At 39.2% G+C, this 21,974-nt stretch overlaps 1 protein-coding gene across 1 annotated transcript in view; it reads right to left on the bottom strand.

The window, feature by feature from the left end:
• Positions 1–21,974, bottom strand: part of Smp_016090 (hypothetical protein) — a gene marked incomplete at its 5' end in the record, with an annotated part of 37,047 nt that overhangs the window by 5,630 nt on the left and 9,443 nt on the right. Inside the window, 5 exons of the mRNA XM_018792951.1 lie at positions 34–201; positions 3,075–3,274; positions 6,604–6,786; positions 18,043–18,723; positions 20,712–21,059. Coding sequence (XP_018647512.1) covers positions 34–201; positions 3,075–3,274; positions 6,604–6,786; positions 18,043–18,723; positions 20,712–21,059 — 1,580 coding nt within the window. The remainder of the gene's footprint in view (positions 1–33; positions 202–3,074; positions 3,275–6,603; positions 6,787–18,042; positions 18,724–20,711; positions 21,060–21,974) is intronic.

Consider the following 21,974-nt stretch of genomic DNA (forward strand, 5'->3'; position numbering starts at 1 on the left):
ACTGGATTGCACACACGCTAAATATAAACTTACTCTGAGAAATTGATCACTTCTCTAAACAACTGATCAAACGTAGAATGAAAATCTTCCATGGCACGTTCACTTTCCCAAACTTTGTAGTCATGTGAAATAAGTATGTGAGCATGCTGACAATAATCCCATAATGCTCGCTCTACCTGAGTATTATATTGTCCAAATGGTCTATAAAAAAGATTAATTTTTAACCAAAAAAAGAACAAGGTTAAAATAAAACAGGACTTTTTATCAAAACACAACCGATTAACACAAAAATTGACTATTTGAAGGTGTTTATAAACGTTGACAGTAGTTACTGTTTTGTTTTATATCACAAATTGACTAATGGTGATGGAGTAGTATAGAAAGCCGTATTAATTTATCATGCTTCTAAGTGATTTATTCTAGCTTCAGGCCACGTAAACTATCATTAACGCTACTCCAGTTATACCAATTACTAACCCTTAACCTCGACCATTTTTTATGCAAATGTATGCATAAATGATACATATGTATCCAGCCACTCCTTGGATTCCCTTATAAAAACTGAGTCACTACCTCATTACTCTTTTAAATAGGTTTTCCCCCCAAAATTGAGTGTTTTGAATATTCGCAGCATCCATTGTTGTCGATCTGACGTTTAATACTAGCATGCCTGGGATATATAGGCATCCGAAATGCCATTTATACTCGACTTTTATGCTCAACTTCGTAGCAACACGATTTGTTGATAAAATATGTACACGAAGTAAATACTAACTACATTTCATCATACCACATTGGTATCAAATGGAACACAACAATTGACATCAAAGTGCTGCAATCATATTGTCAACATTGGAGTGCTAAGCCTATTAAGTCATCTATTTTTAAAACTATGCATTTATTGAAATGAAATTTCTGGTTTTAAATTTATTTTGACGAAGCTTGGTATCATTTCGTTGATACTAAGGAAAGCAATTGATCAGTCACTTTTTAGAATATGTACATCCCATGCGAACTACCTTCGACTATTGCCAGATATTCACAAATTTTCAGTAAAGTTGTAATCCAGGAGGCAGAAAACGCGTTGAGCGTTTGAAGCAAATGGTATTGGCTTCGACTGCAGGTGCAAACACTAACACAGTGATCCACGTAGACCCAGTCTAGTGAGTTCCGAGACGACCAAAACGCTCATCCTGGAGTGAACTGCTAGACGGTGTTTACCTTTACTGAAAATTATGCATATATATTGTATGATATGGTTGTGAGGTTTTGTAAAAGGTCTACAACTTATTGTGAATGTAAATAGCATGAAATAATAAAGAGGAAATGATGTAGTTGGTTGGTATATTTACACTCTGTTTATTTTACTAGAAAAATGAGAGAGTATTTCGGAATTCACACACCAGACATAATATGAAATATGAGAATTGTCGAAAACCGTTATTGCTGAACGGTAATGGGAAATAAACACCATTGTAATACATTTGAGTCTATATTTTTGAACAGATGCATATAAGACATACGTTAGTGTGGTCGACAGCATAATTAGTGAGAGAATTTATTACTGTGATCAGATTTGTAATAATAAGTTAAGTTATAACGATGATCAATAAGTTCGGAAATATGAATAATTGAGTTTCAAACTTAATTAATTAAAATTGGTATCATGTTCACTGTGAGATCGGAAGCCTCTGGAGTTCGATCATGTAGATACATATAAGTTTTGGACAGTAAAATTTATTCTATCAATAATACGGGTTTACATATTTTACCCAAACAACCAGTGATAACATCTTATACGGAAAAATTGACGACTGTAATGAAATTGAAAAGAAGAGGAACCAAAGTATATAGATATTCACTGTGTGAAGAAGGAAAATATAGATGTTTATTTATGGATTTGATTGAAAAGATGGACAACTGAGTACAATATGTGGTAAACATATGGTTTAAGAGGGATTTATTTGAATCATTGTTGAAAAATTGATGAAATCATCAGTCGAACAATAGTGGAATGAATTCAAATGAAAATCACCTAAACATTTATCAAATACACTGATTTCATTAAAATGTGCAGGTGAATATTTGTGTGTAGACCACTTAATAATGATAGATGTGTTATTTCGAACACAAGAATAATGAAATCAGCTAAGCACATAAAAAACAGAAGGAACAAGACAGGGAAGTCATAAATTTTAAACTAGTAAAAGTGCTATCACGGCATAAACTTCAGTTTACATCCTACACTTTCATTTATCATAAACATTTGCTCCTATAATATTATCTGTCTTCATGAATATTTTTTACATTATTACTATAGGAGGTTCGTGCAGATTATTTAAGTTCCATAGTTTATGTCATATCTAGAGCTTTTGGTTCTTACTATGCCGCGTACTACTAGACTACTTGAACGATAGAACCCGCAACGTCGCAAAGAGAGAAGACAAAGACTAGTAAGTAGGAAGTTTATTCCCCAAATCAGTGTCAAAATATAGTACAGAAATCTCGTGTATTTATAGTTTTTTGGCTGAATGTAAATCATCATTTCGGTCAACCAATAGGCACATAGGGGGTCATTCTAATCCATCCGATGGGGAAGCTACACGTCGACATTCTAGAACATTCCCCTAGCAGTGATTGGATGGGATGTCTGTGGCTCTTCCTGGGCTTCTTAAGGCTTCCTAGAGTCTACCGACGAGCCGTCCTTACAGTTTACATCACAGATTGGTCTTAGGCAACCACTGAAAATCAAGAAGTATCAAACAACCATTTCGTCCTAGAATGAGACTCCTAAGCAGTTGAAATCTAAGATCCTTCCAGGCATGAGACCCAAGACGTTCAGGCCACAAGGAAAGCGCCTAAACTTGAAACTGATGAGTCAGCATGCAAAACGCTCCTAGAAGTGTCTATTTTTGGATGTAACAATGATTTTGTTTTATATAAAGCAAATGCTTATATATTATACTATGAATAATTTGATGGGAAAAAATACTTGCCTGTATGTTATAGATATATTTTCATTGTGTGTAGGGTAAAGTTTACCAACACTGGATAAGAAATTATAGATCGCAAACTTTGGACAATCAATAATTCGAATACGCCGAAGTGCTGGAAATCGATCGATAACTTTGCAGTTGACATTATTCTGATGATTAGAACAATCAACTAGTGAAGAATGATTGTCGAATATGATAGCTTTTAGTTCAGTACAATTTTCTAAAGTGATATTTTTCAAGTGTGGAGATTCGCACAAATTTATATGAGAAATCCCAACCTATAAACAACGAAAATAAAAATAAAAAGTAACGTACGTGGCAAAACGGGGAAGAAGTTAGATAGGAACAGAGTCAAAACATTGTGCACGGTTTGAATACCCTAGTTATTTTTATTATTTATTATTAAAACACATAAATATTGGTACAAGGAAGCACCAGATAAATATGCGCCTCACAAATCTCATTTGATTTGTATGAGGACTATAATACTGCCCAGGTGCCCAGACTGAAGCAGGTGGTTTTCTTAGGGGGCTACACCCGGAGCCTTTGAACTGAAGGTCTAGTCTACAAGGCAGTGGAGCATCGTAAGGAGATGCAGTCCCATGGTAGCCGGTGACCAACACTAGGTTCATACGCCATTTTTTCCCTCAGGATGCTGGAGCCCATGTGCACCATTGGTTTGGAATCAGGGTTTTCCAACTCCCCTAGGTGGACCAGCCGTGTCCACCAACCCGGTTAAAGCGCCGGACATTCGCTTTTTGTCCTCTCAATTTCGTAAACAACACCCCCGCCACGAGAAGGCAGTGAGTAGGACTATATATTCGCGTGGCCATGTGAGAGCATTTGGAGAGGGAGAGCGGACTCTCCCCACTCTCGGCCGTACCAGGGCATTTGGGGGCACCTTAGTTATACCCCGGTCTCAACTTGAGAAGATAATTTATTCGAGTTCGAATATTTCGGACTATGTTAGGAAAGCTTTACTGTTGAGTACTGTGAGTAGTATCAACATATATCAAGGGTTTCTTGGAAAACTGCTACTAAACACCAAAGGTAGGTTAAAAATATTTAAGCATGATTTCCTTAGAAGTGTCACTTTTAAATAGAAAAATTACTATGAGAACAGTAGTGGTGTAAAGTGGTTGTGAACCTTAGTTGATTAATGTGGTTGAAAAATATGCTTATATATATATATATATATATACTGTAAAGGCACTGACTATTTGTTCAAATAATGTAGACAGATGTAGACTGTCTAGATGAATTTCACAAGGCAAATGTCATCTAAGAATGGAATTTAAATGTTACATCTGATGAGTCTGAAACTAGTACGAAAAAATTATCTGTTTGTCGAATTTTCTTTTTAAATGATCCCTTAACTGATGTCAAAGTTTTTGATGGGGGAAAAAGCGTCTTAAAACCGTACAGATCCTCCCACGAATTGTCTTAGTAAATAGAAATGTATAGAAATTTAACTTTCCTATTATATAAAAAAGCACAACTAACCTTTAATTCAAATATTATATATATATATATATATATATATATATATAAAGGAAATAATTACTAAATCAATAACAATCAGATGTAGTAAATAAGAGTCTGATCTACTTGCATCCGTACGTGTGAAAAGCATAGTGAATGATTTAAGCATAAATATACCTACAACGGGTCGTTTCGTGTTAGGCGTGTATAACAGAATTGACGATACGAAATATATAAATAAATGGACTTTATTGTTTACACACACATATATACACAATATGTCTATATCTATTTACTATGTACTAAAGCAAAATAGATTTAGATACGAACACGAAGAATGCATGTTTTCAAAACACAATGGAAGAGATAAAAACACGAGGAAAAGAAATCTTGTTTCAAATATTGTATAAACAACTCAACTATAATATATGTAAAGCTGTCGAACGTGTCGGCCATCTCTTTCATCTTGAAACCCCAAGTAAATCGGCAGTGGACCCAGTTTTGGGACAGATTTTGTTAGACTTATGGCAACTCTTCCCATCTGTGGAACGTGTGACATGTTTATACATATGTCAAAGAGCAAATATTCTGCATGACACCTTTTAGAATTATTTTATGTCTATGAAATATGGCCCATCAGAGTAAGACATATGTAGGTGGCTAATATTTGATCACAAAGATCTTCAATAAGTTAATTGTGCATAGTACAGTTACCAAGTGAATAACCCTGAGGTCAGTTATATGAATTTCGACATAAACAATAAACAAATCGATGGGACGGTGATCAAACGTGTAATTACGTGGTTTGATACCCGAGAACTAACTAAATGGTAGTTATATAATATGTATTGAATGATTTCAAATCATTGGTGTTTTTGTCTGAGCCAAAGCAATTTTATTTTCTAGCCAATTTGTTCGAGGGGTAAAACAAACAGTTCGATCTCCCATGCAATCGTCACTTTGACACAATTTGCATCGACCAAGCCAATCGGTTGCACAGTATTTTGCATCTATGACGAGTTGTCATAGACCGAAATAGCCCATATCCATGGTGTTAGTTAAAAGATGAATGGATTTTAAAATGGCTGGAGGTGGTCAAACCAAAATATGAGATTAGTCTACAAGGTCATCAACCATTGAAATGAGCCAAACCAGAAGGTGTAGACCATCTTGTTACAATTTATGAGATAGTCGTACTCCATTATTAATCCTGTACTTGGTTTGGTGATAAATGGCTACCGAAATCGAAGTGGAAGGAGAGGGATTCGAATCGGTAACTTAGTGATTGAAAGTAAAATGACTCACAACCAATAAACCACCTCATCATAACTCTATGATTGGGAACCATAGATGAAAAGGTCCGAAATCGACAGTATATATTCTTAATTTTTGTCGAGAATTTGAGCCTAGTAGGATTAAATGGCTCAGAATCTGTCACAGTGGTACAGAGATATTTAGTCTTTCTCTCCTTTGAGATCCAAAGCTTCATTACTATTGTTTGTTATTTCACTAATATATATTCTCTCGTTTAGTCTTTGTTACAAACATAGCTACTACTATTACTCCAACTTTTTTTCCTGATACAAATCTAGTCAATTTTATCTCAATGTTCCATTGATTTGACAAGGAAACTAGGGAGGATCAATAGTTATTCCAGGTTCTACGTTGATGATAGTTATGACTAACTTGATGTGTGGGCAAGAATGATAATGATTGGTTGTTTGCTTAGCCAGAATTGTAGATAGTGTGACAGGCGTTAAATGAGTTATATATTCCCCTATCTTTATATTATTATTGATTGTTGTTAAATTGTGTCGGTTTTTGGTGCGCAAATATATTTACGTTTCAGTCAGGCTAATCACGTATTCTGGATCTGAGTTGTGTTGAAGCCCTGTAGAATAGACACTGGAAGGGAATCTAGTGTAGATATTCGTCTAAGGCAAATTAGCGTCCCATTCGTGTAGACGAAGAAAAGCCGAGCGTTATAACACAATACTATTCCATACTTTATATTATCTGACCAAACTTATTTTTGTAACAAAATAACATTGATGAAAACAACATTTGATGCATTGAAACAACATAATTTATGCTATACACACACACTGATTGTGATTTGACTTACTTTTTCAAAGTGTAATGAAGTTAAACAACTATGAATAGCATTCAATGGTTGTAAAACATTGAGGATTTGTGGTTTTGGCAATGTAAAACATCTTAATTCACTGGTATCTATGCATGCATCACGAGCTAACCATTTTGTAGCAGTGTGACTAGACTGTTTAACTAATTTACAAGGAGCAGATATCTAAATATAAAGAAAGAATAACAAATAATTTAGGTTTGAGAAATAAGATAATACTTTGATAACCGTAAATAGATATAGTAATTATTCCTTAGTTGTAGAATAAAACAATGAATGAATGGAGATGAATAGTACTCGTTAACAAGACAGTCTGATTTAAGGAAAACGGCCAAAGTAGGTTTTACCCACTTGAAAGGTGAATTTTACTTTTGTGAAGAATGTACAAGGAGAACTACCACAAGATTCTCGCTGGCTTTTATTCTGACCAATATATGCGATAACGTTCCAAGTTATATAATCTTTATGACTACATACCCAGGAATTCGTTTTGGACTTTGATGTAGTCTTATTATTAACTCATTGACCAGATACAGATTTGTGGATTTATCTTTGAGTCACACCCTGAGTTTGAGGGGTCAGTCAGTCAGCTACAACGTAGGAGCAGGCACACATATGCTTCGGTCCAAGTTGTCATACCTCATCAGCACAATAAGATGAACAGCGAATTCATAGAAGTAGTTAATTTAGTGGTGGTAATATATGAAAGAAAGGTTGTATATAAGGATATAGTACAGAAAGAAAGATATGAAGTAATTTTAATCTCAAGGTTTAAGGGAAGATAAAAAGTGTATACACCTACGCCATTGTGATCGATTCTGAACAATGTCACCTAGAGTCTCCAACCACTGGATACGATGGTCACGTGGACCCCGGCCAAGTAGTCTGCATCTACCAACATGGCTCAGACCAGCAATTACTAACTTCAAACACTGATGCCGTTTTAGTTTGGCCGCCCCTAACTCTCTTTCGACCATCGCCAATACTAGTCAGCGTAGCGCGTCGTGGTTTAGGCATACGTAACACGTGGCCCAACCATCTCAGTCGATGAAGATTTATGACCTTATTAACTGATTTACCATCGTTCCTTAATGCCCTGCGTCTAACCTCACTATTACTTACCCGGTGATCCAAGCAGATGCGAGCAATATTTCTAAGGCATCTGTGGTCAAATACTAGTAACTTATGAGTATCTTCTACTCTTAATGACCATGTTTCACAGCCGTAAAGTAGAACAGAGCGAACTGCTGCATAGTATACTCGTCCCCTAATTGATAGACAGACATCTCGTCTTCGCCATAGGTGACGTATGTTGTCAAAAGCCAAACGAGTTTTTTGAATCCTAAGCAGAAGCATAAACGTCCTCGACACGTGGTGAAGTCAGCCGAATCTAAATCACTCTTTCTGGTAGCAGCCTTCCAAACAGACTATGACATTCGGAGAAAGTATGTTACTATCCAGATTAATGGCATAGCAGCTCGTCTCCACATCGACACAGCATTCGATATTACCCTAGTGTCTAGAGAAACGTATAACCTGCTTGGAAAACCACCAATAAAGCCATCAAAGAAAACTGCTAAAAATGCATCAGGAGGAGTTCTGAAACTAATTGGCGAATTACAGTGTAAATTTTCCTCCAATGGAAATAGCTGTAAAGGGGTATGCTATCTAACAGAACGACCAAACCTTGATCTTCTTGGTCTATATATATTAGAAAAACTTGGAATAATGGATATACCCATCAACATGCAAAAAAGATAGATGAAAAGGTACTAGAAAAACTGAAGAGAAAATTCGCTTCTGCTTTCCAGAATAGCCTTGGTCACCGCACTAAAGTGAAAGCTCATTTATCCCTGAAACCAGATGCCAAACCCATTTTTCGTCCGAGACATCCTGGGCTATATGCTGCTCTTGAACTAGTCGATCAGGAACTTAATCTTTTGTAGCACGCTGGTGTAATCCAACCGGTTAATTACTCTGCATGGGCCGCGCCGATTGTAGTGATTAGAAAGTTCAATGGAACTATCCGCATATGTGCTGATTTCTCAACGGGTTTAAATGCTGCATCGGATAAATATCAATATCCGTTATCAGTTCCTGAAGACCTGTTTGCTAAACTAAATGGTGGTATGTTTCGCGAAAATAGACTTTCCGGATGCCTATCTGCAAGTGGACGTAGATGACGATAGTAGAGGGCTTCTGACTATCAACATTCATCGAGGGTTATTTCAATACACCCTCCTACCATTCAGTATCAAGACTGCACCTGCCATCTTTCATCAAATAATGGATACAATGCTAACTGGCATACTGTTAGGGATGTCAAATCCCCAGAACTTACTTGGTAAATGGCTTAGTTTTGTAATTTTATTTTGAAAATTTGAATTTAGCTGTTTTTGCGCCAAACGCGCTCGTTTTACCTTCACGTCATATTTCCCACTTGTAAACTATCTTAGACGCTATTGTTTTTTTGTGTGTGCTATTTACTAATGATGCTCAAGGACAAATTGTTGCTGTATAAATGCGCTTGACTTTTTCCCTTATTCGATTGCTTGTACTCGGCTGCTTACGGAATACATATATATTCCCCTACTTGCCTTGGACTTCTTCATCTAGTTAGCGGGGCCTGGGACAACAGATTAGAATAGCTTATCGTGTCATTGTGTCATTGGCTTTCGTTCGTTACCGTGGAATCGATTTAGCTTCAAGCATATCAATTGGCGACGGTGGTTTGGAAACATGGATACTTCTAAACTCGAATCATTACTTGAACAGCAGCTGAAGCTCATACAAATGCTGACAGATATGAAAGTTTCGCCCCCCACACAGCCTAGCACATCTAATGCAACCACAGCACCATCAGTAGACGGCATCGCAAATAGTATTGCTGAGTTTCATTATGATCCTGATGCCAACGTTACTTTTGACATGTGGTTCCGGCGTTATGAAGACCTATTTAAATTTGATTTTGCTAATCAAGATGATGCTTGGAAGGTGCGACTGCTACTTCGGAAGTTGGGCGCAAGTGAGCTGGACAGGTACTGCAACTTGATCCTGCCTTTGAATCCACGTGATCGCTCTTTCGCAGACACAGTCCAGACACTAAGCCAACATTTTGGGGACAATTCATCATTGTTTAACACCTGTTATCGATGTTTGAAGCTAGTTATGAACGAGGACGATGACTTACTTACGCATGTGGGCATCGTTAACCTTGAATGCGAACGGTTCCGGTTGAAGTCTTTATCTGAAGACCAGTTCAAAGCCCTCATCCTCATTTGCAGCCTCCAGTCCCAGAAGTTCAGTGACATAAGAACGAGACTACTATGTCGATTGGATCAAGATCCAAAACTCACACTAAATGACATGGCTAATGAATACCAACACCTAGTAAATCTGCAACGAGACACGACGATGGTTGAGAGTGGTGGGTCTAGTCGATCGGAAGTACGAGTAGTCCAAAAGACAACTAACCAGAATAAGTGCGCTCCCGCTACATTCAGTCCAACTCATTTCAGCCCAATTCGACAGACCAGAATAAATCCCTCCACTCCTTGCTGGCACTGTGGTGCATGGCACTACGTACGAAATTGCCCATTTAGGCAACATCGATGCAGGAAGTGCAAGGTCGTTGGTCACAAGGACGGGTTTTGCCTTAAGAGCACACCAAATCGATCCAGTAATACCAAAAAGACTGTTCCGAAGCCCTGTACCTCTTCTTTGAGCTTAGTATCTTCTTGTCAGAGCTCATCACCAGGTGAGAGGAAATTCATTAACATTAATATTAATGGACATTTTTTTAGATTGCAAATAGATACAGCATCAGACGTCACCATCCTCTCACACAAAAATTGGATCAAAATGGGTAGCCCAAGCCTGCAGCGAACAACTCAAAAGCCTCGTACTGCATGTGGTAATTTCCTACACTTATCAGGACAATTGGAATGTAGAGTGACCTCCCGGGATTCGTCGTTTACCGGGGTATGTCATATAACTCCAGCTGATCTAAATTTACTTGGTTTAGACTGGTTTGATCAACTGAAATTGGCTGATGTCCCACTAAATACCATATGCCACATGGTATCACAACCTCATGATACTGAATCGTATACCAGGAAGCTAATGGCGCAGTTTTCATCGATTTTCCAGCCTGGTTTGGGACAGTGTTCTGCCATAAAAGCAACGCTTCGTTTGAAACCTGGAGCTAAGCCTGTCTTTCGTCCCAAAAGACCCGTGCCTTATGCGACGTTGCCAACAGTAGATGAAGAATTAAACCGCCTCCAACAATAAGGAGTAATTACTCCCGTTTCTTACTCCGCCTGGGCAGCACCGATAGTGGTCATCAAGAAGGCAAACGGCACCATACGAATATGTGCTGATTTTTCTACAGGTCTAAATGCAGCCCTTGAACAACATCACTACCCCTTACCAGTTCCTGCAGATTTGTTTACGATGCTGAATGGGGGAAAATTCTTCGCAAAACTGGATCTTGCTGATGCTTATTTGCAAGTTGAAGTAGATGAAGCATCGAGGGAGCTGCTTACTATCAACACACCGTGGGTTATTTCAGTAAAACCGTTTACCATTCGGTGTCAAGACTGCACCATCTATTTTCCAACAATTAATGGATACTATCTTATCGGGCATCCCGGGAGTCGCGGCTTACCTTGACGACATTCTTATTGTTGCGGCAACGTTAGAACAGCTACAGGAACGAACGACATCGGTACTGAAACGCATCAGTGAAAACGGGTTCCGGTTACGACCTGAGAAATGCCAGTTTTTATTACGGTCCGTAAAGTATTTGGGGTTTATTTTTGATGCTGACGGCTGCAGACCGGATCCTGAAAACGTCCAAGCGATAAGACAAATGCCCACGCCCACGAACATCTCCGCACTGCGTTCCTTCATGGGACTGGTCTCTTACTATGCTGCGTTCGTCCCTTCAATGTATGACATTCGTGCCCCACTGAATGGTCTACTGAGCAAGAACAACACGTGGAACTGGACTAAAGAGTGTGACACAGCATTTTGTAAACTGAAGTCCATCATCAGCTCGAAATTGCTATTAACGCACTACGATCCATGCATGCCGATCATTGTAGCTGCAGATGCCTCAGCGTATGGCTTAGGAGCCGTTATTTCTCATCAGTTTCCAGACGCATCAGAGAAGGCTGTCATGCACGCATCCCGAACGCTGACCCCGGCAGAAAGAAAGTATGGCCAGGTAGAGAAGGAGGCTCTTGCCCTAGTCTTCGCAGTGCGTCGTTTTCACAAGTTTCTTTGTGGTCGGAGATTTACTCTCCTAACTGATCACAAGCCTCTCCTTGCGATTTTTGGTTCGAAGTCTGACGTCCCGGCCCACTCTGCAAACCGTCTCCAACGATGGGCCTTGATCCTCTTGGGTTACGATTTTGACATTCAGTATCGACGCACCCAACATTTTGGTCGGGCAGACGCATTGTCACGACTTATCAGCGAACATCCTACGACTGACGAAGATGCCGTTATTGCTTCTCTTTCGACAGAAGACCACGCGCAATGCTACCTGACAACTGCTGTTCGTGCTTTGCCAGTCTCAGAATCTGAGATACAAACTGCTTCCAGAAACGACTGCATCATTAAGAAAACGATGAACTACGTCACCAATGGCTGGCCATCAACTAAACTTGACGGTGACATGAAGCAGTTTTACCATCGTCGTGACTCATTGTGTCGTAAATGAATGCTTGATGTTTGGGGATAGAGTGGTGGTGCCAGAATCCCTATGACCGAGGGTGCTGAAGCAATTTCACATTGGTCATCCCGGGATAAAGCGTATGAAATCTATCGCCAGAAGCTATGCTTACTGGCCCCTCATGGACCAGCACATCACGGATCTAGTAAACAAATGCGTTCAGTGTCAGCAAGCAGCGAAGTGCAATGCGAAGGTGCCGCCGGTTCCATGGCCACAGCCTGAGTATCCCTGGTCTAGGATACATGTCGACTTGCCGGTCCAGTCAACGGAACCACTTATCTTGTCGTGGTCGACGCTTTCTCAAAATGGCCGGAGATTGTACCCGTCACGCCACCAACGACCACCCAGACGCTGAAACATCTGACTGAGTTGTTCGCACGAAACGGATTACCGGAAGTGATTGTATCCGACAATGGGTCGCAGTTCACCTCAGCGCAGTTCCAAGAGTTCTGCAAACACTTATCCATCAGGCATATTCGCGCCCCACCTTATCACCCACAATCGAATGGGCAAGCGGAAAGGTTCGTGGATACGTTCAAGAGGGCTCTGATTAAGTCAAAAGGGGAGGGGACGCTAGCGGAAACACTGCAAAATTTTTTATTCGCCTACAGAACGACGCCTAACGAAACGCTGCCGGAGCAGAAGTCCCCCGCAGAGATCCTCATGGGGAGAAGGTCGAGGACTATCCACAACTTGATGCTACCGAGAACCACACCACCACTAGCGCAAACCACGTCCCGGAAGCTACCCACATACAACGTTGGATGCCCAGTATTCGCTCGAGACTACAGAGCAAATCGTGATCCTTGGATCGAAGCACGTGGGGTTAGAAGAATAGGTGGAGTCATGTACGAGGTCGAGGTAGGAGCAGATAGGTGGACGAGGCATCGAAACCAACTACGCAAGCGTTCAGCCCCAGCGCGCCCAACAACCGAAGGAAAGATCCCGTTGAACATATTGTTAGATACGTTCAATCTGCCGGTCGCCCTTACACAAGAAGAAACACCAAAGGTCGATCTACGGTCCCGAAGATGGTCACTGCGCCAACGGCGACAGACAGTTAGAATGCAGGTGGACCCAAAGAATGTCCGTTACTAAGAAGGGGAGGTGTTGGGGATGTCAAATCCCCAGAACTTACTTGGTAAATGGCTTAGTTTTGTAATTTTATTTTGAAAATTTGAATTTAGCTGTTTTTGCGCCAAACGCGCTCGTTTTACCTTCACGTCATATTTCCCACTTGTAAACTATCTTAGACGCTATTGTTTTTTTGTGTGTGCTATTTACTAATGATGCTCAAGGACAAATTGTTGCTGTATAAATGCGCTTGACTTTTTCCCTTATTCGATTGCTTGTACTCGGCTGCTTACGGAATACATATATATTCCCCTACTTGCCTTGGACTTCTTCATCTAGTTAGCGGGGCCTGGGACAACAGATTAGAATAGCTTATCGTGTCATTGTGTCATTGGCTTTCGTTCGTTACCGTGGAATCGATTTAGCTTCAAACATATCACATACCGGGTACAGCAGCTTATCTAGATGATATCATAGTTATGGGTTCCACTAACAGTGAACTTTCTGATCGTCTACATCAAGTGCTTAACCGAGTGTTGGAGTATGGTTTCCAACTACGTGAAGAAGTGTTTTCTTCATGCATTCGATCAAATACCTTGGTTTCATTCTAGATAAGAACGGCCGACGACCAGACCCTGCCAATATAGAAGCCATTCATAAAATGCCCGTACCAACTGACGTCCGTTTATTAAGGTCATTCTTGGAATTAGTTAGTCACTACAGCACATTCTTGCCTGAAATGCATCGAGTGAGAAGCCCTCTGAATGAATTACTATCGAAAGATAAATCTTGGCAGTGGGCAGCATCTTTCGACAAAGTCAAGTCAATGCTCAGCTCAAAGCTTCTCTTGACACACTTCGATCCCAGCTTGGGGACTGTTGTTGCATCTGATGCATCTAGTCAAGGAGTTGGAGCAGTTATATCACACGTGTTTCCAGACAAAACAGAAAAGACAATTGCCCATGCTGCCAGATCACTTGCCCCAGCCGAACGCAACTACAATCAAATCGAAAAGGAAGCCCTGGCAATCATTTTTGCTGTCAAAAGACTTCATAAAATGCTTTACAGCCGTAATTTCACTCTGTTGACAGAACACAAACCACTGATTGTGATATTCGGTTCCAAGAAAGGGATTCTTGTTTACACAGCTAACAGACTACAGCGCTGGGCAACAATGCTTCTGAGCTACGACTTTAACATAAAGTATCAGTCAACCAATACTATCGGTCAAGCCGATGCCTTCTCACAACTTATTGGAGTTCAACATCCTGGACCGGAGGACATGATCATTGCCTCCATATCAGTTGGTCCAGAAATACGGGATGTAGTAGCAGCGGCAATTCGAAACACTCCACTGTCGTTAGAAAAGAGACTCTTCGAGACCCTGTTCTACAAGAAGTCAAAAAGTTCCACCTAGAAGGGTGGCCCTCAAAGATCAGTTCAACAGAGCTTCAGCAGTTTCATCAGCGCAGACTATCTCTTTCAATCATCGACAATTGTCTCATGTTTGCTGAACGTGTCATAATCCCAAAGAATTTGCAACCGGCAGTCCAAGCAGCTGCGTGAAGGACATCCTGGAATAAACCGCATGAAAGCGCTAGCACGAAGTTATTTTTACTGGCCACAATTAGATACTCAACTCGAGCAGCTATCCCGTTCGTGTACAAAATGTGCATTGGCAGCAAAAGCACCACGAAAAGCAGAGCTGCAATCATGGCCGATACCACAGTCACCGTGGCAGCGTACATATTTAGACTTCGCTGCTTCATTCCATGGACAAACTTACCTTCTGGTAGTTGATGCATACAACAAGTGGTCGGAAATTTTCATCATGGAACATCCAACAGCAAGCTACAGAGTTAGAAAACTGCGGCAATTATTCTTAAGCCGCAACGAAACGTGATGATGGAGAAACAGTACAATAGTCATCATGGAGCACAAAAACGATTGTTCAGTGTGGGTCAAAAGGTACTTGCTATGGACTACCGAGGAAAACATCCTACATGGATAGCTGGCCGGATCGTGCAAAAGAAAGAAAATGTGGCTTACTAGGTGTCCGTCGGTTCAGAAGTCTGGGTACGTCATGCTAACCAACTGAAACCAACCTCGATCGCCAACAACGAAACGCAGCATAGATTACTTCTTAATGTTTTGCTAGACACATTTAAGATCAAAACACCTGAAACAGACAGGACAGTCACTGTGCAAACGAAGGATGGTACAACATCCTTATTACCTAGAAGGTGGACGAATCGAGAGCACAAACCAGTAAAGCGGAACATACTTTTCGCTTTCTCATCCTCCAGTTCAATCCTAATGGGTCTTCTTAGTGTAGTTTTTCTGCGTCCAGTGAGGCGCAAAAAGATGCGTGCTCGTATTAAAAAGTTATCAGAGTCTGAACATGTATTCCAGTACGAGCGGCAATCTTCTATTGAGCCTCCCCAACGATGACCGATGGCAATGTGATCTATTTGAGTCCATCGTTGGTTTGTAGCAGGTGGTCGCCATGGTAGACAATGTCTCTCCTTATGTTTAAAGTTAGTGTTTGCTAAAAATAAACGATTATCTGAGCATAGTTGCAACAGACGATCACCGTTATATGTTCGCTGAGCCGGAATACTAAAACACCCACCTAAATGTCTTTCTGTTTGATTTAAGCTACCTACTTGATCATTAAAGTCAGCCACTACGAGTACTATATCTGAGCCCTTAGCTTTCTGAAAAAGTTCAGAGCTTTCTGTAAAAGTCATCTTTCACTTCATTCGGACTGCAGTCAGTGGGAGCGTAAGCAGAAACGACGGAAAGGCAACGACGTGTGTCCCTATCCTTCCGAGTTCTTACGGAGTCATTTAGCCGGACAGCACACAGGCGACTGTTAACGGGGATCCATTCTAGTAGTGCCTGTTCTGCCCTTGTACTTAGTGCCATGCCTACACCTGCAAGTCAGCGAGAACTAGCCAACGGGTCGCCAGATACACGGAGGGTGTATTTCGTTGGCTGTCCATTTTGGCGAAGTGAGGTCAAGTGAATGACCACACTGGGATCCTGTATGCGTGTTTCGGAGACAGCATACATCGATGGTATGAGATTCTAGGGTCTTAGCCAAGAAGGCCTGTTGACCGATTTGTCTTAGGGTACGTACGTTGAAGGTTACAATGTGAAGTTTGGAGAGAGGTTTTAGTAGATGTGGGACAGTGTTTCGCACACTAGAATCGTTGGCCATGGTGACACTTGAGGAGGAAACCGAAAGAGGAAGTTTAGTGTTGAAAGTCAAGGTAGAAGGAATAGTAGGAATTGAAGAAGGAGATTGATTATGAATACAGTGGTTTTGAGTGCTGTTAGAGGTATGAGGGCAGTTATCACTTCCCTGTTGCCCACACCGTGGAAGGGTTCTTCTAGAGGTACCTGAAAAAGAAATTGGGTTAGAAGTGGTCTTATTGACCTGAGAGCGTGACCGCAGTGTTCAAGGGACAACTGCTTGAGGTCGGTCACACACGACCTTTTCGTGGGTAGTTTTTGTGTTAGCTCCGTTCTTCAAAGGACCTTACCGCCGGAGATGGATATCCGTGGGATAAGGTGAGGTGTGCATTTTTAGGGTCGACCTTTTCTAACCCCACCCCTCCTTGTGGGAAGACAGAATCGCTGTTACGCTGGTTGTCTGAAGGAAACACCTTACTGCCGTCACACCTCTGTACAGTCAGCAGTATGGCTTCGCCTTCGGACCTTGGGTTTGCTGCTTTTAGTCTCACCGCTCTTCAACCGACCTGTCCGGCATGGTCGGACCTCGAGGAACGATTGTTCCAGCCAGCATAGCTCGATTGGTTCATCACGATAGGTAAGCCCGACCACCACGTAAAGGTAGCAGCAACGGTCGAGAGTTTGAGTGGTGTCTAAACCGAGTTACATGGACTATTGTTCAAACCTTCAACTTAGTGACCGGAATTCGAGAGTCTTAACAATAAACCCACTACTCGAATAGCTCTTACGTAACTCTTATTTCACACGTCGATGGTCACGGGATAGCTAACAAACAATGTAAACAATAAGCTAAACGCAACTGACTTTATCAATACATGTTGTTCGATAGAATAACACCAAGTAAACACATTATCCTATGTTTCGTATAAAACATTAGTGATAAAACAGAATATTTGTAAATGTTTGTATATGAGTAGTCACTACGACACCTGTTTGAAAAGCTTGATTACAAATGTATAACTGATTCTTTCAACTCTTGTGTTTATGAAGCCAATTCCCTCTTGAAATCTCAAATCTTTAATTACGTAATACGAAAACAAATCACACTGTGACTGACTGACGACCACTACTGCTACACCACCCATAATAGGGCTAAATGATTAGGAAAGATTATTGACAATAACGATTACAGTGGTGAGTAAACAATGTAATTAAACATTAAAACAGGTATAAACGGTGGTGCCTCAGTGGTGGTCATCATAGCACTTGACTTTCAAACAACAAGTTGTAGATTCAAACATCATTCAATCCACCTTTGATTTAAGACAAATAAAAAAGCCTAACTTTCTGATAGACAGCATTAGCAAGTGACAAAATAAAGATATAAGCATAAATCTCGTTACAAATCTTACTTGATAGTCTGAAATACCCTGAGAAAAAAGCAGTGAATCAGAAGCACACCCTGAGCACTCATTTGAACCAGTCACAGGGTAAATAATCTGACAACACGGAAGACCAAATGGTGTAGACATTTTGAAAATCAATTGATTCCATTCTGACATAGTAATCATCCTATAGAAATTTTTATGCTGAATCGAAGGAGGAAAAGGATGAAATGATAAAGAACCACCAAGTTGCAACTGAGACGTTATTGGAGTAGAAGCATTATTTTGATTTACTGGTGAACGTAACAGTAATGTCTTTCCGGATTGTGAACTGGTACTTGGAACAGTATTTCGATTAGTTTCGGTGTCAATACGTACATGGAGGCAATTTTGATTGTTTTTTGAGTTGTCAGGAGAAATAAGTTTACTTCTCACAATTTTTTGATCAGTAGCCAATTGTGACTGCGACATCCTTAGAGTAACATCCCATTCTAATACACCGCAAATGCATGTTTGCGTAGAACGAGACATAAAATCATTATCGTCATCCGGTTTACTGGGATATCGTTCGGGACCATCTGACACTGGGATATGCACATTGTGTGAAAACAGCGTTTTAAACACTCTGGTTGGTGCTGACATTGACCGACCGCAGGAACCGTCTAATTCCAACAGAGTATTTAAGTAGGTATGAGCTCGAAGTGAACACTGTGACAAATTTGAAAAAAACAACTATTATGGTCAAAACTATGATTTCTACGAAAAAAGTGCAAAATATTCAATCAGAATCAACTTTATCACACATAACATATTAAAACTGGCATTAGTCACTCTTTTAACGCCAATATGAATACGTCAACTATTTCTTCGATGTGATTCAGAATACAGAAGTATCATTAGCAAGGTTCAACTTGATAATTTCAAGTAAATTGGACATTGAGAAGATTGCTAGTAGTAGTAATAATGATACATCTATAGTATTCCAATGAGTTAAAAATTGAATTTCTTGGTTAGTGTAAGCTCCTCCTCAAAGAATAAGCAAACAAATAACCGAAATAAATAAACACAGGCAATTAAAATCAGTACAAAGCTAGAAAACGCCCCATATTTCACCTAAGTACGCAATTTTTTAATTGTAGAAGTTTTATGTGTCCGAGTTTTCCTATAAAAAAAAAACTTGAATTGTTAATTTTTTTTTAATTTACACTTTTGTGTGTCAATTAACACAGAGACATTAATCGTAAACATAATATGTAGTCAGATTTATTTATACTATTTGTTGCTCGTATTTGTCTCTTTTAATGATGTCGATTCAGATTTCTAAACAGTGGTGTTTACTCATTACATTTGTCTTTTTGAAAAGTCAGAACTTTTACAAATTCCAATTTTTGCATTCTTTACTTGTGTGTCGTTATATATTAGTCGCTTGATCGCATTAATCATATTAGATCTACTATAATATTAGTGATATCTTCTCAGTAAAAAAAACAACACGATAACAGATTATAAAAAAAGTCCGAAACTCGGAAAGTGAAAGAAATGGACTAAAAATTCATAAACAATAATTGAAAATCAAGTTAAATGAACTTTACCATAAGTTGGTGGTGTACGTAATTCTTTTTAAACAGTCCGTTATTTTTTTTCACTTATACTAACCGGAAATAGGGAAAATAATCCGGAAAATTAAACTAAATTGAAATACATACAAACCTAGTAGACAGTGATTCTATACACGGAAGTAACAAGTTCATTAAAATCAACCAGTCAGTCATTGAAGTGAATAACATAAGAATGAATGAATATGTACACTAATTAAAGTTGACAGAACAAAAAATGTAAACCTAATCAAATGTGAAATTATGACTGATATAGGAACAGGTTGGCAAAAGTCTTGAGATTATAACGTAGATTGATAAAGGGATTTAATGGTAATATTGAGCACTGTCGAATTCCTTGTCGGAATTGTCGATATGTTGAAAACTAGTGGTTCCAGATTTAAATGCAATCACAATAGCCTTTCAAAAGACGAATGATATGTTTGGAGAGATTACGAGATCATCTAAAATCGGAGAACGGAACGAAGGATCAGAGACACAACAACAAGTTAAACTACTCCGATGCGTCCCAGCCCTAACTAGAGGGAGAAGACCAGGTCCAGATGAGGGAAAGGTATATTCCACAGGCAGCCAGAAGCATGAACAATCAAGCACACAACTTAAGCATACGTATACAGAACAAAAAGTCCTTGGAAAACGTCACGAAATCGAGTATTAAGAGGCAACGAACCAATGGCATCTAGGGTCCTTCCAAGTAGGAAATACAATATGAGGGTAAAAAAGGGCGCTTGTGCTGAGAAAACAAAAAATTCAAATTTCCAAAATAAAATTACAAAAAATAAGACGTTTACGGAGTGACTTCTTGGTATCTGCATCTCCAACAATGACTATCTTATCTGAATATCATACGTTTAGTACCAGTCTTAATATCTATTTTGATGGATTTTCTGTTCTTAATTGCTAACTTAAGCAGAAAAGATAAATGGAGTCAATGTATTTTTATACGTAAAATGTGAAGTCAGCTATTCGATCTGTTTACTTCCTCGAATAGTAATATTCAGCCAGATGTATGATCTAAAACATTTAAATAAAATACAATGAAATATAACAAAGCTATAAAATACAAATACTATCACTTACAAATAAATCATGTGGTTTTGTTCGTAAAGAATCTGGTAGAAAACCACGTGGTGGATTCATATGAATTACTTCTCTAGCGGATGCACCTAAGCCAATACAGTCTTCAGGTGATAAAGGAGAATAGCCCAGTCGACAAGTACTTAGTAAATCTGATAAACATAAAAGGTGAACAAGTTTACGCCAATCTATACATTGTTCAGTAACACATTGATCATGTTGATCAACAAAAAGATGCGGTGTACTCATGAAGCCTTTGTTCTCACCGTATTGAGGTGTAAACATATTTCTTAAGACGACAGTTTCTAAACATGGGAAAGGATGTCCACTAATCAAAACACGTTCAAGATTCTACAAAAGAATAATAAGCAGTATCTTAATATAATGAGGGGAATTATTGTGTGAAAGAGTAATCAATAAAAAATCAAATTTGAAAACACTAAACAGATAATAACAAAAATCTCGACAAACTATTCAAATCTCGAAAGAAAATATGTATGTATAAATGCATGTTTACGAGATTTTTCTAACTGTATCAACTGACAAAAATGCAAGTGTATTCTAGTAATCGTTAGTAGGATTTTTATGGAATGATACCACTTAATTTGACCAAACTAATATAGCCAATGTTTCATTTAAGCATAATTAAACAAAACAAAGGGAAAAGTAAAGGACTCTGTAGTTGTTATGCCAAAATTCATTTATTTGGATCAATCACCAATAAGCCTAGAGAGAAACAAATATTTTCAACCTAAATGAGGCAGAGATCAGATGAAAAATTCTGACTTATATAAGCCTATTGTAAACTAGCGATCACAGGAAAGAGGTTAACCATCCTTCGTGCACAGTTACAATAGAAGAGAAAAGCTGGTCTATCGTAAGAGAACTTTTGCAGTCATTAAAAATCCCTATTTCTTCTGTACAATTTATCAGTACATATAGTCTATTAATCAGACGATTGTAGAAAACGCAGAACCTGACTGTTTGTGCGAAGGCTAGTGATATTACCATGCAGTCTATTTCGAAGTCGGTAAAGAGGCTTGCGAACATGCAACATATTGATTGAGTCCCAATAGTTCCAGCCACCCAGCATGTAAGGGGAAATAAAGTCAAAAGTCAGAATAATAATAAATAAGACATAACGTATACTGATAATATCAGGTATCAAGGACTAATGTGTGCACTTAAATTTAATAGGCTAGCAAAGGAGAGATAACTGACCCATATTTGCAAAATGGAGATCTTGATTGAGATGAAATTTCCGAT

This window comes from Schistosoma mansoni, chromosome 1, assembly GCF_000237925.1.
Source record: "Schistosoma mansoni strain Puerto Rico chromosome 1, complete genome".
Classification (NCBI taxonomy): Eukaryota; Metazoa; Platyhelminthes; class Trematoda; order Strigeidida; family Schistosomatidae; genus Schistosoma; species Schistosoma mansoni.